This window comes from Chroicocephalus ridibundus, chromosome 4 (genome assembly GCF_963924245.1).
Source record: "Chroicocephalus ridibundus chromosome 4, bChrRid1.1, whole genome shotgun sequence".
Taxonomy (NCBI): domain Eukaryota; kingdom Metazoa; phylum Chordata; class Aves; order Charadriiformes; family Laridae; genus Chroicocephalus; species Chroicocephalus ridibundus.
This window is the reverse complement of record NC_086287.1, coordinates 1,482,930-1,498,508: the sequence shown is the minus strand read 5'-3', so window position 1 is coordinate 1,498,508 and position 15,579 is coordinate 1,482,930. Positions and strand designations below refer to the sequence as shown.

The 15,579-nt window shown below is 50.3% G+C and overlaps 1 protein-coding gene across 1 annotated transcript in view; it reads right to left on the bottom strand.

Annotated features, from left to right (window-relative positions):
• The window catches only part of EPS8L2 (EPS8 signaling adaptor L2), a 71,221-nt gene that overhangs the window by 9,000 nt on the left and 46,642 nt on the right, over positions 1 to 15,579 (bottom strand). The window contains exons 5-16 of the mRNA XM_063332979.1: positions 13,424 to 13,585; positions 12,396 to 12,545; positions 12,171 to 12,250; positions 11,896 to 12,035; positions 9,506 to 9,585; positions 8,884 to 9,010; positions 8,440 to 8,528; positions 6,210 to 6,284; positions 4,995 to 5,143; positions 4,687 to 4,813; positions 4,185 to 4,300; positions 346 to 457 (exon numbers count right to left, since the gene is read on the bottom strand). Coding sequence (XP_063189049.1) covers positions 346 to 457; positions 4,185 to 4,300; positions 4,687 to 4,813; positions 4,995 to 5,143; positions 6,210 to 6,284; positions 8,440 to 8,528; positions 8,884 to 9,010; positions 9,506 to 9,585; positions 11,896 to 12,035; positions 12,171 to 12,250; positions 12,396 to 12,545; positions 13,424 to 13,585 — 1,407 coding nt within the window. The remainder of the gene's footprint in view (positions 1 to 345; positions 458 to 4,184; positions 4,301 to 4,686; positions 4,814 to 4,994; positions 5,144 to 6,209; positions 6,285 to 8,439; positions 8,529 to 8,883; positions 9,011 to 9,505; positions 9,586 to 11,895; positions 12,036 to 12,170; positions 12,251 to 12,395; positions 12,546 to 13,423; positions 13,586 to 15,579) is intronic.

Here is a 15,579-nt window from a genome sequence, read left to right as displayed (position 1 = left end):
AAAGGTTATGAAAAAAGATGTTTTCAAAGAAAATAATTCCTTTGGGGAGGAGTGGTAGTAACGAACACAGACCCGGCAAGGGGGCGAGCAGTGGACTACAGTCACTTGTTTTCCTTCCTCCTCGTTGCTAATGAGGATGTGACTGATGAGTTTCAGCTGAGCAAATGACCCGATGCATACAGCCTGCTCCGGCTCAGATGTCAAGCTTTAGATTTGAGCAAAGCTTCAAGTAACTGCTCAGAAAACACCCAGCAAAAATGAGGTGGCACTGGCCCGTATCTGGAGACGTGTGCTGTTCCTGGAAAGGGGAGCAGGGCACACGCCTCCCCCAGCGCGCTCACGTACCTCCAGGATTTCGTCCTTAAGCACTGAGAGTTCATTGGCATTTCGCGCGGTGAAATCGTAGCGGATTTTGGCATATCTCTTCGGCAGAGCCATTCCCTGGGCCTCAAAATTCCTGCAGGGGAAAAGAATAATAGAGTCTTAATGGAGGCTCATCTAATAACTTGGGAAATACAGGTCCACTGGCAAAAGAGGAGTGAGGAAAGCTTTGTGCCAGGGCAGGTAGAGAGACAATTATGTTGTGTGGGCAGTGTCTCTTTGCTACTCCGTTTTGGGGAAGATTTTCACTCCTCATATACCTGAAAAACCCTGTGTTTGGGGAAAAAAAAAAAAAAAAAAGTCTGCAGGGCTGCTTGGTGAGTGGCCTTAGTGGGGGACTGCGAGGCTGCTGCTTTCGGGGTGGGAGAAAAGACCTCCCCCGTCGGCTGCTGCTCTGCAGGGACTGGGGAGACTGACAAAGCACGAACAAAATGCTCTGATTGCACCTCCTGTGAAAAATGAGTGTGAAACCCTCACGTCCTGGTAAGTGGAAACAACTGCCCCACAGGGCGAAGTGGGGGAGAAGCAGGAATCAGCAACCGGCGCTGGGGGAAAGGGTATTGAGAATGAGCGTAGGTAGGACTGCCTGGAAAGCTGGGGTTTTTCATCAGGTCAACGAATGCTGAGCCGCTGAAACGGAATTCTGCGGGTTCTCAGGAAACGTGAGTTTGAGCGTTTCTACCCTAAAATATGTTTTGGGGGAGGGGGAATGTGTTTAAGTATTTTGATTGGGAATTTCTGACATGAGAGTATATGGCTTTTAATGTTGAACTGGCTTTTCATTTGGAGAGAGAGACAAAGTAAATACGGTAGGCTGTCAAATATGGAAAATGGTGAAAATGTGGAATGAAAGATTCCCTTTGACCCAAGCTGAAATGGTTTATTTTTTCATAGTTTTTTTTTTTTTTTTTTTTTTTGCCTGGCTTAGGAAAACTTTGCAGGTCTCGTCTTTTTCTTCTCTAGTTAAGATGGGTGTAGTGTTATTTTTTTAAATTCCACAAATGTTTACAGTATGGAAAAACAGTCTAGCCTTGTGGTGTAAGGGCAGGTAGGGACTATTTTAATGCACCTTCTGTGGATCTTTCTGCTTACGAGTCGCAACCCGCGCAGCTCCGCGCTGCGGAGGGCCTCTGGGAGCCGTGCTCGCAGGGGGCATGTCGGCAGCGGGTCAGGTTCTCCTCCAGCTTCTGCCGAGTTCTGCGTACCTCGGTGAAGCCAGTGCTTCCAGCAGCTATGGCTTTTAGCCTGATGTGCTTCCGTTGCCGAGTTCTTGGGTTTGGTCAGTGATTTTTAATCTATGATCTGTGGAAACTGGGCTCGCCATGGACTGTTTCTGAGGCATCTGTAAAACCTGACTTTGAAAAGCAAGCTCATTATGCTTAGTTTCAATTCATTTTACTGTCTTCATTAGATAGCTTTTGGTGGTCTGAAAAAGGTCGAAACCGCTGAACCAGTGGTTTGATATCGTGCCTATGGCTGTAGCGTTGTCTTTAGTTGGCTTGATTTGGGACAACTCAACTCTTGGTTTAGTTACGGTCGCGCGCGGTATAGAAATTGTAAATCTGCAGTGAGGGACTGCTCGGAGCAGACTCTCGGACAAAATGAATCCACCAGTCCAGAAAGGGAGTGGTGACCTTAGCCAGTAGTGCCTTGAAGGCAGGGAGGGGGAGGAAAGCCAAGTTAGGTAGAAATTACTTCTTCTGGAATGCTACGAAAGGTAAATGAATCATGAGGAAGGAGATGAGGGCTGGAGGAGTTTGAAGCTAATGTGCGCTGTGCGTGCACCTGGATTGTACACAAGTGACCTTTGCTGATTGTTGGAATACTGCCTGGGGCTTGCATGACACTTCTCTGCAGCCAGAAGCCCTGGCATAAATAACAACACTGATGCATGGGTATTTTTGTTAATAAAGGGTCTCTTGGCTAGCAAACTAGTTCAAACTACTCTGAAAAAAGTATGAGTCTAGCAAGAAATATGTCTGTCCCAGGACTCCGATCTTGGCAAACGTCTGGGCAGACTTAGCCGAGGTCTGCTCCGGACTGCAGAAGGCATCTAAGCACATTCTCTATTTCAGCATCTGCTTCAGTGCTGTTAACTTTGATGTTTTTTTCTTCAATGTTATCCGTAAGGAAAACTTGCTGCTGACAGTCTGAAAGGTAGGTAAAAAGGCACACCGCCTAGCCCAGGAGAAAAGAGATTCTCATCCGCTCTTCCCTGAGCTCACGCCGTAGTTTGGGTGGTGTCGCAGGGAAACGGTGACCTTGGTAAAAACACACACTCTTAATTTGTGTCCCGGGACTCGATGCGACTATTTACAATTTGCCTGTGCTGAGACTAACAGATGAAAATGTTTCCTTCCGCGTGTTACCTACCAGTCACTAAAGATGGACTTAAATGTTCTCGTGTAAACTAAGTTCTCCTTGTTTTTCATCACCTCACTGAGAAAAATGGGATCGGAGAAGAGAATTTGTTACCGTTATTCTTTCCCTACTCAACGCTGCATCTGTACTGTTTCATGCTTCCCACCAGGGCCTTTGATGGGGTGAATGGGAAGAATTAGTTATTTTGCTGATATAATTGGATTTAAGGTATTTTGCTGTGAATTTGAACTTTTTAGTAGTAGTAGAGCTTATAAAACTTCTAGATTAGAACATAAACCCAGAAAAAACCTGTCTGGCTCGAAGGTTGTTTTTTTTTTCCCCCAGTTCAGCGTTGGCTTCAGCAAAGTGCACGGTTAAGTGCTTTGCTGGGTCTGGCCTTCCAGTCTGTGATCACTGCAAAGCAGAGGATGGCAGAGAACTCGCTCACAATTTGGGGAGAGTTTGTTGAAATTTGGAGATCTCGGGGAAAATTCCAAAGGCGTATAAGCCCATGTTAACAACCAAGCAGATGAAAAAAAATTCTAAATTTTGAACCCAAAGTACTTTCATAAAGATGTTATACCACTGGGTAACTGGTGATAGAAAGCTAGCAGCAGGGCAGAGCGTTTGGTTAAATTGCGAGAGCCGTTTTTCCCTTGGAAAAAAAGCCTGAGGCAAAGGGGTGGCTGGTTCTGGGTTGGGAACTTTCCGAGACTCCTGAAGAAAGGGGAGGTTTTGTCCCCATTTTCTGGATTTATCTCATTAAGAAGAGTTGTCTGAAATCAGTGCCCTGTCAGATTCCTGATGGAGAGATGGGCAAGACCATCTTTTTATTCAGCCTCTAATAAATGTTTTCCCCTTTGGTTGTGGCTGAAAGCCAAAGGAGGAGCTGCTGCCTCCAGTGAAGCAAAAGGACGCTGTCTCAGTGTTCTCCGTGCAGTGCTGCCGGCCTCAGGCTGCTCTTTCCCAGGGCTGTGTTTTTCAACAGCGGAAAGCTCGCCTGTGCTCGTGCCGTCGCACAGATTCCTCCTATAAGCAGTTCTTTCCCTGCCAGCTCTTCTGGCTTCAGAATGAATGGAGAGATGCTAACTTCTCTAAACGTATGGGGAGCAAAAGTGCAGCGCAGCATCGTTGGCACACCATCCTTGACATCGCTTTGTTGGGCTGCTGCTATGAAACAGGACATACTGAGTGACTGTATTTTTTGCCTCTTGTGGTGGAAAACACGTGTAACCCGTTTCCTTGTAGACCTGCGGCTGATTAAAAAGCAGACAGTGTTCACATGAATAATCCCTCGTCTGATCTTTGAGTTCTCTTGATCTTGTGAACGAGTCTGAATTAATAACGGCAGGGAGTTATCTATCGGGATGCCAGAACGCCCTGGTGCCGAGATGTGCTGCAGCGCGTGTTTATGAGGTTACGAGGTGGTGCCGATACGTTACCTATTTACATGCTGAGTTACGTTCTGTTTAAAGGCATCCACAGCTTGTGTCTGATCGGCGGCCTGGCCGCGCTTGAGCGAGGAGTTACGGTAAGGATATCCATTGGCTGAGGAGAGCTGGAAAGGTAAAAATGAAGTCAGTGCTATCAGGAAAGTGGAAGAAAGCTGTATCGGAGAAAAGGAGAGAGAGTGGTGGGTGAATGGTGGCCTGGAAGCTTCTGGTCACGATGAGGTGCACACCAAAGAAACAGGCAAACCTATATCCGTGGGGCTCAGCTAAGGGATAGTATCCTATTTCCTGTTGATCAGGAGGTGAGGCTGATTATTGTTGCCCTTTTTTGGCCTTATTTTCTTTCCACATTTAACTGGAGTGACCAGATCCAACCGAGTTTTGAGCTGACTGCTTGTTACACACCACTGCGAACTCCACAGATCCGTCTCCCGCTCTGAAAAAGGGGAAGGGAGAGGGAAAAGGAGAGGATGACCGGGGGCACAGGACTGACCTCTTCTTGCAAGTGTCCGATGTCTATTTCCCAGGGAGCTCCGCGGAAGATTTCTATGGGTGGTTCCCAGCCGTTGCGGAATTTGGGGATGTAGGTGGGGATATTTGCTTCTCGGGGCCATTCAGCTCTAGGACGTGAAGCAGGGAATATGCAGTGAGATTCACAAGGAATTTGTCTCTGAAAGCGTGTCGGGGAGAAGCAGGGGCATCAGGGCACCCTTGACCCTCTGACGTGGCTATAACATAAGCGTCCCGTCTGCCTTGCTCAAGAGCTTGGGCAGCCTGGTGAGGTGGCAGCTCTGTCCTCACCTGGATCTGGTCCATGCCTCTCCCAGGGAGTCCCAGAGGTTTATCTCTTTTGGTGTCAGGTGTCCTTTGAGGAAATCTGTGGTGTCTTTAGAAAGGAGTGGGCTGACAACAGACCTGGCAAGCTCAGGGCCGCCACAGCTATTGATGATCTGGATTACGCACAAACACACACAAGTATAAGACATTGTGCAGGAAATGTTCAAAATCTCAAACCAGCACGTGCACAAAGGAACAGAAATCAAAGATGGAAAAAATCAGTGGCTCTGATCTTTTGAAGTCTGTGTGGCTGCCTGCTCCAAAGGAAGCCGGTGTAGCCTCCGTGGTGACTGCCTCTAGATCCAGGCTAAGACTAAGGCCATTGGACTTGCGCTTCCAAAGTTCTCCTCTATGCCTTCATATGTAAGGCTGAGGTTTCACAGCACACATGAACTAAATGAATGGTTTGCTGCCCTTTCAAAGGCATGCTGTATTCCCTCAGCATCCCCTTATTATCCTTGCACTGCACTAATAGTACTTGACTGGCAGATTTTATTGAGAAAAAGCAAATAGGCAAGTAAGGCATAGCGTTCCTAAGTTCTCCAAGGTATAAAATGAAAGCCGGAGGGCAAGCCTTCATGCCAAGGGATGGCCTGACTCCGGTTGGCAGCAGCTAATCCTTAGAGCAGCTCAGTTGTCTCACAAAATATCAGCTTAAATCTTTGAAGCAGACCGGACACTTTGGAGGAACGCACGAGTTGTTCTGTTGGAGCCAAAGCCGGGTCTGCTCTAAAAATTAGCCATTGTTAGAGACAGGCTACATCGCAAGCGGGCACTTTAAAAAAAAGGAAAACCACTTGATGTTTCTGTGTCCCTTCTGGCTTCTTTTTCAAGCTGGGATTTCTGCTTCCTATTTGCAGTGCAAATATTGAGCCGTGCTCGCTTGCAGGCGAGATCAGGCAGCTTCCCAACGGGAACCATAGCTGGCTTGCACTTGTGTTCACAGTAAGCCTTTCTTCGTGGGGTGGAAGGATTCTTATTTGCTAGGGTTTGTGTATTTACTGCAAGCTGGAAAGTGGATCGGAGGCCAGAAACTAGACTTCTAGACTTTACTGAGAAAGCTTCAGGCAGTTGTGAGCCGGCTTCTAACTCTCCTGCGTAATCTAGCTGCCTCTAAGTGTGAAAGCAACATTAGAAATAAGAAGCGAGTTCATAGTGAAGCCCGTGAATACGATTTACCAGTTCCAGTGGCCCAAATAGGAAATGCACCAACTCGGAAGCGCTGGGGTTCTGGATGTGCTTTCTCAGCTTGGCCTGAAAAGAGAAAGGAAACCCACTTTAACCCCAACCTGATTTTTTTTTTCCCTGCTCTTTTCTGTCACGTGGAGGGGTTGTTGCTGACTGATACTTGCTGTAGTTACTAACACAGCGTAAAAGCTAAGGAAACTTTAAACAGTGCACCTGAAATCAGGGAAGAGGAGTGACTGGGGAGTAGGAATCATTCCATTTGAGATCTCTTCTTGCGCCCATTTCTAAGGGTGTTGAATTTCAGGACTGTTAAAATCAGTCCCTTTGAAGCTATTTTGGGCAGAAGCAGAAAACCTTGGCTCGTTTTGATCGTCGTAGCAAGGAAGGGCCAGGCCTATTGCTTCTGACTCTTGCAAAGTTGAAAATCCCCCTAGTTCCCGGGAATGAAAACAACAGAGCAAGTGTTTTGCGGGGTCCCTTGGTGAATTGCTGACAAGGAAAAATCTCCATCAAGGTCTTGCCTGCGGCACTTAGAGCTGCTCTGGCCACTGAAATGCGCGGTATTCGGAGTGGACTGTGGTGGGATGGAGGAGCAAACGCTTTGGATTACTTTAGTGTAAGGATTATATTTCATTAACAGCAATTAGCTAAGATGTGGTGAGAAACCACTTGAGTTTGTGCCTCCTTTCAGCTCTTTCATGTGTCCTGTGCTACTGGCATCGCTGCAATGGAAAACAGGCTCCCTCCTCCCTACCGAAATGCAAAGCATCTTAAATGCTGGTGATGAAACATTAATGTGGAGTGGAAAGTGTGAAATAACTGGTGGCAACGAGGTGACTAAATGAAATGGCGCTTCAGAAGGACTCCGCAGCCAGGTGGCACGTGAGAGCGGTGCTGGGGCAGGCATGGCCGTGCCCTGCCACGCGTTGCCCGCTCTCCTTACTTGCCCCTGGCCGCTTACTGGGAGATCAGCTGCTCTCGGTGGGTTTGTGGCTACTCAGGCAGCAAAGTCCAGGGCCCGGGTGCAGGGAGGGCTTGGGCTCGTGAATGGATTTCCTACGTGTTGTCTCCTGTGCTGCTGAGCTCGGGGGCTGCGAGCCAGAGCATTTGCCCCGACCCACGCTTGGGGCTGCACAGTTGGCGGCGGCCAGGGTAAGACACCGACTCCTGCGTCAGCGGTCGGAAAGGCCGGGGATGCAACAGCCGGGCTGGGGTTTCTTTACGCTTGGAGAATCCTGAGCTTCAGGGAAGCTAACGTCCTGCCGGGGGTCTGTGGCGCAGCCTCGGCGGGTGCTCGATGGGTTTGTGTGAGAGCAGCGATTGCCAGCCAGAGCTGACGCCTCCAACACTCGGTTCTGGTCCTGAGCAGGCAAAAATCTACATATATTTGCTTCTGAAAGAAGAGGCTGGAGCTTGATGTCCTGCATTAAGGGTGTTTACAACCTCTGTGGTTTCCTTACTGATAACTTCTCAGGAAGGATCTCGGTAGGCTGTGTTCGCTGGGCAAGTTTGGTCAGGACTGACAGAGTTTCCTTCTGGCTCGTTACCCTCCTGGTCTCACAGACTTCACTAAGCGACCAGCAGCTCTGGGAACATCTTTATGCTCCTGCTTTCCATCCCCTTCTTAAGACCAGGGGAGAAAGAGGAGCCAGGAACATCAGGGTAACGTTATTGTTAACCAGAGACTTCCCAGGCCCCTGGCCGAGGCAGCTTTACAGCTGCTCTGTAGACAGAATTGGATGAGAACAATTTAATTTTTTTAAAATTTTTTATACCCCGTTTTATACTTTGTAGGGATAACAAGGACTAGAGCTCTCAGAAAACTACCCAGGCTTCTAAAGGCCACAAGCAGAAGTGAATACCTAGAGCGGGGGTGTCTATAAAAGCCTTCGCACCGCTATCAGCAAGGTGGGCACGGCAGCTCTTGGCTCTCTAAGCTCACAGCTCCACGAATGCTCTAAGTCAGGACTGCGTCTGAAAAGAGACGCGGGTGTTGCATGGCTGCCCAGTCCCATCCTGGACTTCGCCCTTCTGGTTTCATTGGCCTGAGAAACCTGCACAAGCCTGACACGATGTTTTCTGGATTCTGAAGAACCTGGAGTTCACACCTTTGTCCCTCGGTAGTGTTTTTGGTTCAAATTTCACTTTAAATGCTTATTAGTGTGATATATGGGAAAAAGCCCTGTCCCTGCGTGGGATGAAAATACCCTCTGTGTCTCACCAAGAGGTTAAAAGCCAGTTTGGTTTTCTGGAAGCAGTCGATGAACTCGGCCTCACTTGGGGGTCTTGCTCGAAGCGTCAGCATGCCCTCTGTTATGAGAAGGTGGAGAGAAAGACACTTTAATTAGAACATCCCTTTTCAGGAAAGTTTCGTCTTGCTAGCATGCAGAAGACACAGCAATAATGGGTCTTGAGACTAGAATTACTGAAAATCAAGGGTTCGAGAAAAGCCAAAAGTCTTTCTCTGTTTTGGAGGCTTCGTGAGGGTCTGTGTGCTCTACAAGAGGTCCCCATGGACCAGCAGCACCTTCCAAACTGGTGTCGCTGCTGTTGGGTCCATAGCCATGCTGCTGCATCAACCTGGCCTTGCTGGGGTGTAAGCTGACACCCCAACCTTCAACCGTGCCCCGGCGTTCCCCGTTGTGTTCCAGCTGCCGCGCTGTACCTGCTGGCCCTTTCTTCTTGTTCTTCTTCCCTTTCTTCCTTTGGTTGAGCTGTTTGAATGCCTCTGCAGCCTTCTGAAGCCTGGCGACAAACACTTCGATGTCATCCAGAGTGCAGTTGAGGATTTGCTGTGAGGACAGAAATGCAAGAAACCGTGGTGAAAGGGAGCCCAAACCGCACGCGGCTGGGAAGCCCGAATCCCAGAGCGTGCTGCCCTGGGCCTGCCTCGTTTCCTGGAAGAACGCACAGGAATGGGGAATCCAGGCATGAAATTAAGCTGAATTCATCGCTTTCCAAGCACAAAGCCGTGCCTGGTTGTGTGCCGGATTTATCAATGTGAGAAGTGACCCCTGCTAACGGACCTGTGGAAAATAACCCCAAGATGGGACAGTGGGCTGGGGAGGAGCAGACCTTCTGAAATCAGCAGAGCTACCTCGGGTCGAAGGAGGCTGCGACTGACCCAGTGGTGGAGCTTTGCTTCTGTTCCCCTTTATGAACGGTAGATATCGGTTTAACAATGACTAGACTACGCGTAAAACGTCTGCTCACGGAGGAGCCTTGCTTCCTTCCTCTCTCGTCCCTCTCCTCCTGCCCGTTTACTGTGTATTGTTCTTGTTACCAACCGTTTCTTTTTCAATCTTCTGTGCTAAGATGGCTCGGGACTCTTCATGGTCGTGGGAGCTGGAGCCTCGTCGTTCGTAGTCTGCAAACAAGGGAGGGAGAGAAAAATATCTTTACTATCAGAGGTTGAAAATTGGCTCCATTAAACGCAGGGACCCATGGGAGGGTAACTCCCAGCGCGGTTGTTTGCTCTGGGTTATGAGAGCACCTCAGGAGAACCGCAAAGAGCAGGAGGTGATCAAAGTTGCCGATTAAATCTTCCAAGGTCCCAGCACCTTCCTGCCAACCCTCCGTGTGGATACGCTGCCTGTTTTCAAGGGCTCTGAGCAACCTGGGCTGGTGGGAGGTGTCCCTGCCCAGGGCAGGGGGGTTGGAACTGGATGACCTTTAAGGTCCCTTCCAACCCAAACCAGTCTGTGATTGATTCTATAAGCGGTGGATGAATGGTGACGAGTGGCCAGGTGCCGGCTCCGGGCAGAGACCTGCACGCCCTGGTCTGCAGGTGCCGTCAGTCACTAACTCCTTCGCCTTTGATCCATCTAAGCCGATTTATGCCCGCGGAGGAGCTGCAGAGCCACCGCACGCGCTGCAGAGCGCTCCACGTGTGTGTGAAGTGCGATTAGGGTAACTCCCACCCTCCTCCTAACCCCCAGCTCTCCGCAGGAGCCTTCCTTGTCCCCGAGGTACCGCTTTAACTAAATGGTAGTTGAGAAAGAGGGGGGGAAAAAAAATAAAAATAAGAACGGGAAGTGAATGATACTATCGCTTGCTGGAAAGCAGCCTGCCAGGAATTCCGCATGACTGATGTTTAGGCAGGCCCGTGCACAAATCAGCATTTTTGGGCAAATGCATGTGTAGTCTCTCAAGTGTTTTCAATGGGTATTAAAAAAAAAAAAAATCCTCCTGCAATAAAAAAAAAAAAACCACCACAGGCACCTCCCAGCTTCCAGGAGATGGACCCTCAGCGAGGGGGTGACATTTCAGCGTGAGCAATTACTGGGTGTCCTCTTGTGAAAAGAATGGTGTGTCGGGTCGGCGCGTTGGGGTTTGGAAGGGCCAGCGCGGCAGGTGTTCGGGCAGCAGGACTTACTAAGTGCGAGAACTGGGGAGGCAGCTTTGGCAAGGGACCGTGAAAAATGTAGATCATCTTTTAAGTGTTAAAATGAGGTGATTAGTTTTGACAGGCCTTGTAGGAAAAAGCAACAAGGCGTGCTTCAAAGGAGAAGCGATCGCAGCAAACACGCATCGTTCAAGGCTTTCTCCTGTCACCTGCTCTTGTGCCAGGGGATCCAGAAATCCTGCCTGGATAAGTGCCCAGCTCTGCTGATGTAAGCACGGACTTAAAGCTTTATCCTGGGAAGGGCAGAGCTAAGGGTGGCCGTTTCATTAAAAACGGCTGTGCGTCAGAATAGAGATGTTTATACATGGTCCAGCTCCGAAATATAGATCTTATTTTCATTATGTAAAAAAACAGACCTGAAATAGGCTCTCCATTCAGGAGGCCAGAGCAGCTCCTTGGCTTCAGATCCCAGCCCGGAATAATGAGTGTTTTCTCTCCTCAGCTGGTGTTTGGAGTTTCTGATAGTATCCTGATTACGTGTTTTCCTTGAACCTAGAAACTCATCCTAAGAGAAGCCTAAAAGAGGCTTACGGTTTGCTCGTCACTTTAGTCAGTTTGAGCTGTTGTCAGAGAAAGAGCTTATTTCTGTCATCGGGAGCTTATTTCTGTTACTTCTTTCTCCAAAAAGAAAGACAAGTTTTTCCAAGCCAGCTCAGATGGGCTGAAGCCGGGATGGTTTTGGAACGAGAGTTGAGATTAGCACATGAGAGAGATGAGCTCAGGTCTGCGTTTCCCCACTCAACTCCAGGAGAATTCATGCAAACCGCGTGATTTCTGAGGGCGGAATCTCAGCTCCTGTGAGGTCGGCAGAGCCAGGAATTTCCCTTTCTGACCCGCTCTGTCTTGCCTGTACGTTTTAAGACTGCCCGCGCCTGATCCCATCTTCATGTGATTGCTCAGTTTTATGAGGGGCTTTCACCTCTTTTTGGGAGTTTCAGTATCCCCCAAATACAGGTGTCGTTACAAGGAGTTTCTAGGAGCTTTGATTTATTGAGCTGCCATTGAGCAGATGCCCACTGCTAGCCCAGTGGGTACAAATGTTTGCCGCGGCACAGTTTTTAAGCATTTGTAAAGCACAGACAGAGATGCAACAAATTGTTGTGCCTTTGGTACGTGTCTGTGTTTCACTATAACACTGTGAAAAAACCACTGGGCTTCCCTGTGCTCCAGCACTACAGGGCCTGGGGTGACCACAGGCTGTCTCGGGAGGCTGGCTGTCCGGGCTGACGAGTCCCCCAGCCCCGGGACAGACTTGCTGAGTGCTCCCAGTACCTGGATCGTGCTGGGAAGGGGGTGCCACCCGGTTCCTGTTCATCCCTGAGCCTCGCATGTCGTGCTGGATCGGGATGGGAGCTGGCCCTTGCGGTGGTGGGAGGATGGATTGTCTCTGCTTGATCTTTTCTTGGTTTGCTCTGCAAGGGAAACAACGCAGAACGACACCGTCAGTGGCTGCTGGTCCTGTTTCTGAGAGACTGCTGGGCAAATGCACCGTTTTAAGTATTTATTATTTTTTTTTTTTAGTGCCAGCTGTACCCTGCAGTACTTACTTGAGTGTCTGCGGCCGTATCTTCTTCCCTTGCTTGTGGTCTGCCAGGGCACTTTCTATGTCCTCGTGAACCATCTCCGCCTCAAAGATAAAACAGGGATGTTTTTAAGGGCTTTGCTGTGGAAAGGATTAAGGGCTCTAAGTGGGCGAAGGAAGAAGGGACTGGCAGACAGCTAGGAGCGTATTTTGTTCTCTGTTTCACACCAGCGAGGAGAGCTCTGCTCACCTCCACCTCGTCGCAGTTGAAGAAGTGGATGTCAGGTTTGTGCTGCTCCGAATCCTGGCACACCAGGAGGAGGATGGAGGAATAGCGCATCTGATTGAGCACCGTTTGGCAGTGCTGGACTGTCGGCAGAGGGAAGTCCTCCAGCTCCTCCTGGAAGAGAAAGAGGAAGGGGTCAGGCCATGGGGAGCTATTGAACTGAGGGGGAATGGTCCTGCGTATGGACTCCTGGGGTCCCTGTTTGAGGAGAGAGACCTGGCAGAGCTGGTGGTTTGCTGGGCTCTTCAGAGATACACGTCGAGGTTTGCAGAGGGGCAGTGGTTTAGCAGAGAGGTGGATGGCAAACGGAGGTGAACTCTTGCCCTCCTTTGAGCCCTGAATATGGGGCCCAGCGTGAGACTTCAATAACGTGAGCTTTGTTGCTCTCCATCATCTTTTTTGCTGGGCTCTACCTGCACCAGTACGCTTGTGGTGCATCCCAGGAGAGCAGTGGGAGGAAAGATACTCTCTTTGAGGGGCTTGCCCTCCCGCTGTCTCCTTGGATGACCTAATATTGGGCTAATATTCTTCAGTTTCATTGCTACAACCAAGGCAGCACCATCCCTCTCCCCGCATCTGGCTGCTCCTTCCCCTCAGATTAGATGCCCCGTGTGCATGGACGTGTATCCCCCGTCCAAATGGGGCACTGTTCTCAGGCAGGTGATCCTGCGTGTTATTTTAATGCGAGTAATATGTCTTTCCCTCTCTGATTACGCTTTATGCAGATCTCTGTGGACCTGTAAGTCTGCGTCGCTCCCACAGTTTTGCTGTTGGCCTGGAGCACAGCTCAAGGTGTCTTTCACCTGGAGTATCTGTGTCTGGAGCTGTGAATAAATCATCCCACGCCTACCCGTCTTTTGAATTAGAGTCAGCCAGCCCCCGCGCACCCAGGAGTGGATTTTGGTAGTGATTCGCCCTTGTTTGGGTTCCTTAGAAATGGCCCCGCACCCCACGCGTCAGCCTGTGGGTCGCTGTCGCAGAGCTCTGGGTACCTGCGACTCGCAGTCCAGCAAGCGGATGGACTTGTCGTTCACTTGCAGCAGCATCTCCTGCGTCCAGATCTTCTCTTTTGAGTTGAGCAAGATGAGTTTTCGAATAGCGTCGTCCACCGTCACGATGGACTCGCTCTTGTCCATGATGAACGTGGCCAAGTGCTGAAGTAGGGAGGAAAGGAGGAGAAAACGGGTGAAAAAGCTTTGATGGGCGTAGCGTAACTCAGCAGTGAAACCACCTCTAAAGGTTTGAACTGTTTGTCTGCTCTGTAGAGCACGGGCATGAAAGAGTCACCGCAGAAAGCGTACGTTCTGGTGGTTTCTGGTTGTTAGTACCAGCCTGTCCGTAGTGGTGAAAGATCAGGGTTTCGTAACACAGCGAGGGTTTTCATAACGAGTTTCACCACTTGCATATTTATCTCATCATATGTCAATTCCAGCGGCCCTGGCTCTCGTCCAGCAGCGCGTGTTCGCAAACGCTTTGTACACACGAGTTAGTGCCCTGGCTTTTCTGCAGCCGGCTTGGAAGTGTAAGTACGGTGGTTAAACTTCACTTGCCAAGCTAAAAGCACCTGCATTTCGCTCGGCTCGCGTAGCAGATCTCCCTGCGTGGAATTTGTTTCAGGCAAAAAGGTCACACAAGCCACGGGCAAATGTTAGTCCTCTGTGCCCAGGTGGGATCCACGCAACGTACGGGTCTCGGCCAGGTCTCCTGCCCCGGGTAATTCAAGAGGATTCTGCGTGGCAAAGCTCCCTGCTCTGCAAGACAGCTCCAACCTCGGCAGCCTTTTCATCCCCTCATGTTGCCTTCCCCCTAAAAGTACCCAAATCAGCCCTCACGGTAGTGAAAGTTGGTGTCACTGACTGTAAGAAAGGATTTTTTGCTACTTGCCTCTGTCCTGCACTGTGGCTTTGCTGGAGTACCCTGGCTTTCTGCCTATAAACCCAGCCCAGGGCTCTTCCCGCTACCAGCCTGGCTTCCATGTTCTCCTTCCCTCCTGTGCGTGTACTGGGGCTGGGACCAGCTCGGCTAAGGTGGTGACTTCCAGTGTACCGGATTCTCGTGCTTTGCCATCCCTGCTCCGCCTGTGTCCCGCAGCGTGTGGCCATCCGAGCCCCGCGCTTGGCACTCGCATTTACGGAGAGTTTGTGTCATCGAGCAGCACCTGCAGGTTTTGGGCTGCTCCCGGGTCGCTGTGCGAGGGGAATCACAGAATCAAAGGGTCGGAAGGGCCCTCTGGAGATCATCTAGTCCAGCCCCCTGCCAGAGCAGGGTCACCCAGAGCAGGGGGCACAGGAACGCGTCCAGGCGGGTTTGAATGTCTCCAGAGACGGAGACTCCCCCACCTCTCTGGGCAGCCTGTGCCAGGGCTCTGCCACCCTCACAGCAAAGAAGTTCCTCCTCGTGTCCAGATGGAACTTCCCATGGTTGGGAATGCGAGGCAGGACAGGGAGGCAGCTGCAGGAAGAAGAGTGTCACATCCAAATGGCGTGTGTACCTTCACCCCAGCAGTGGGTGAGGGTAATTTATTTATCTCCACTCTGATCAGCAGCCACTGCTCTCTGTGGATGGGGAGAAGGTGCATCTGCCAGCAGAGGGGACTGCGAGGCAGGAGAAGCCGGGAGCTTTGCCTGCTCGGAGCAGCCAGGCTCTTTTCTGCGCAGTTGTCCCTGTGCGAGTGACAGCACAGCCAGGCCACGTGTTCGGGTGACAACAGGGGAAGGGAAATAATTCGGGAAGGAAAAGGAAATGGTCCCGTTTCACCTCGTTCCCTCTGCTGTGTTCCCGGGGAGGAGAAGGGAAGGAGAACATGCCTGAGTGGGAAAGCGGCTGAGGCTTTTCCCTGTCGTAACCAGCTTTCTCCAGGAGAGAAAGGCCAGAGATTTTCAGGTGGGCAAGTTATAGGCCTGACCAACGCATCTGTGCCACAGCTGGTGCAAGGGCTCGTTGCCGGGAGGCTTATCGGGCCAGGTCCCAGCTCTTTCTCTCTTCCCTGGAATATCGACGGCCCATCCACCACCAGCATGACCCTCTCGCCCCACTTCCCCTGCTCAATAGCATCAGGGAAAATAATAGGCTGCTGCTGAATCAGCTGTGGGTCAGCTGGAGAGCCATGGAGGAGATGAACCCTTCTGGCAGGGAGACCCAGGTACCG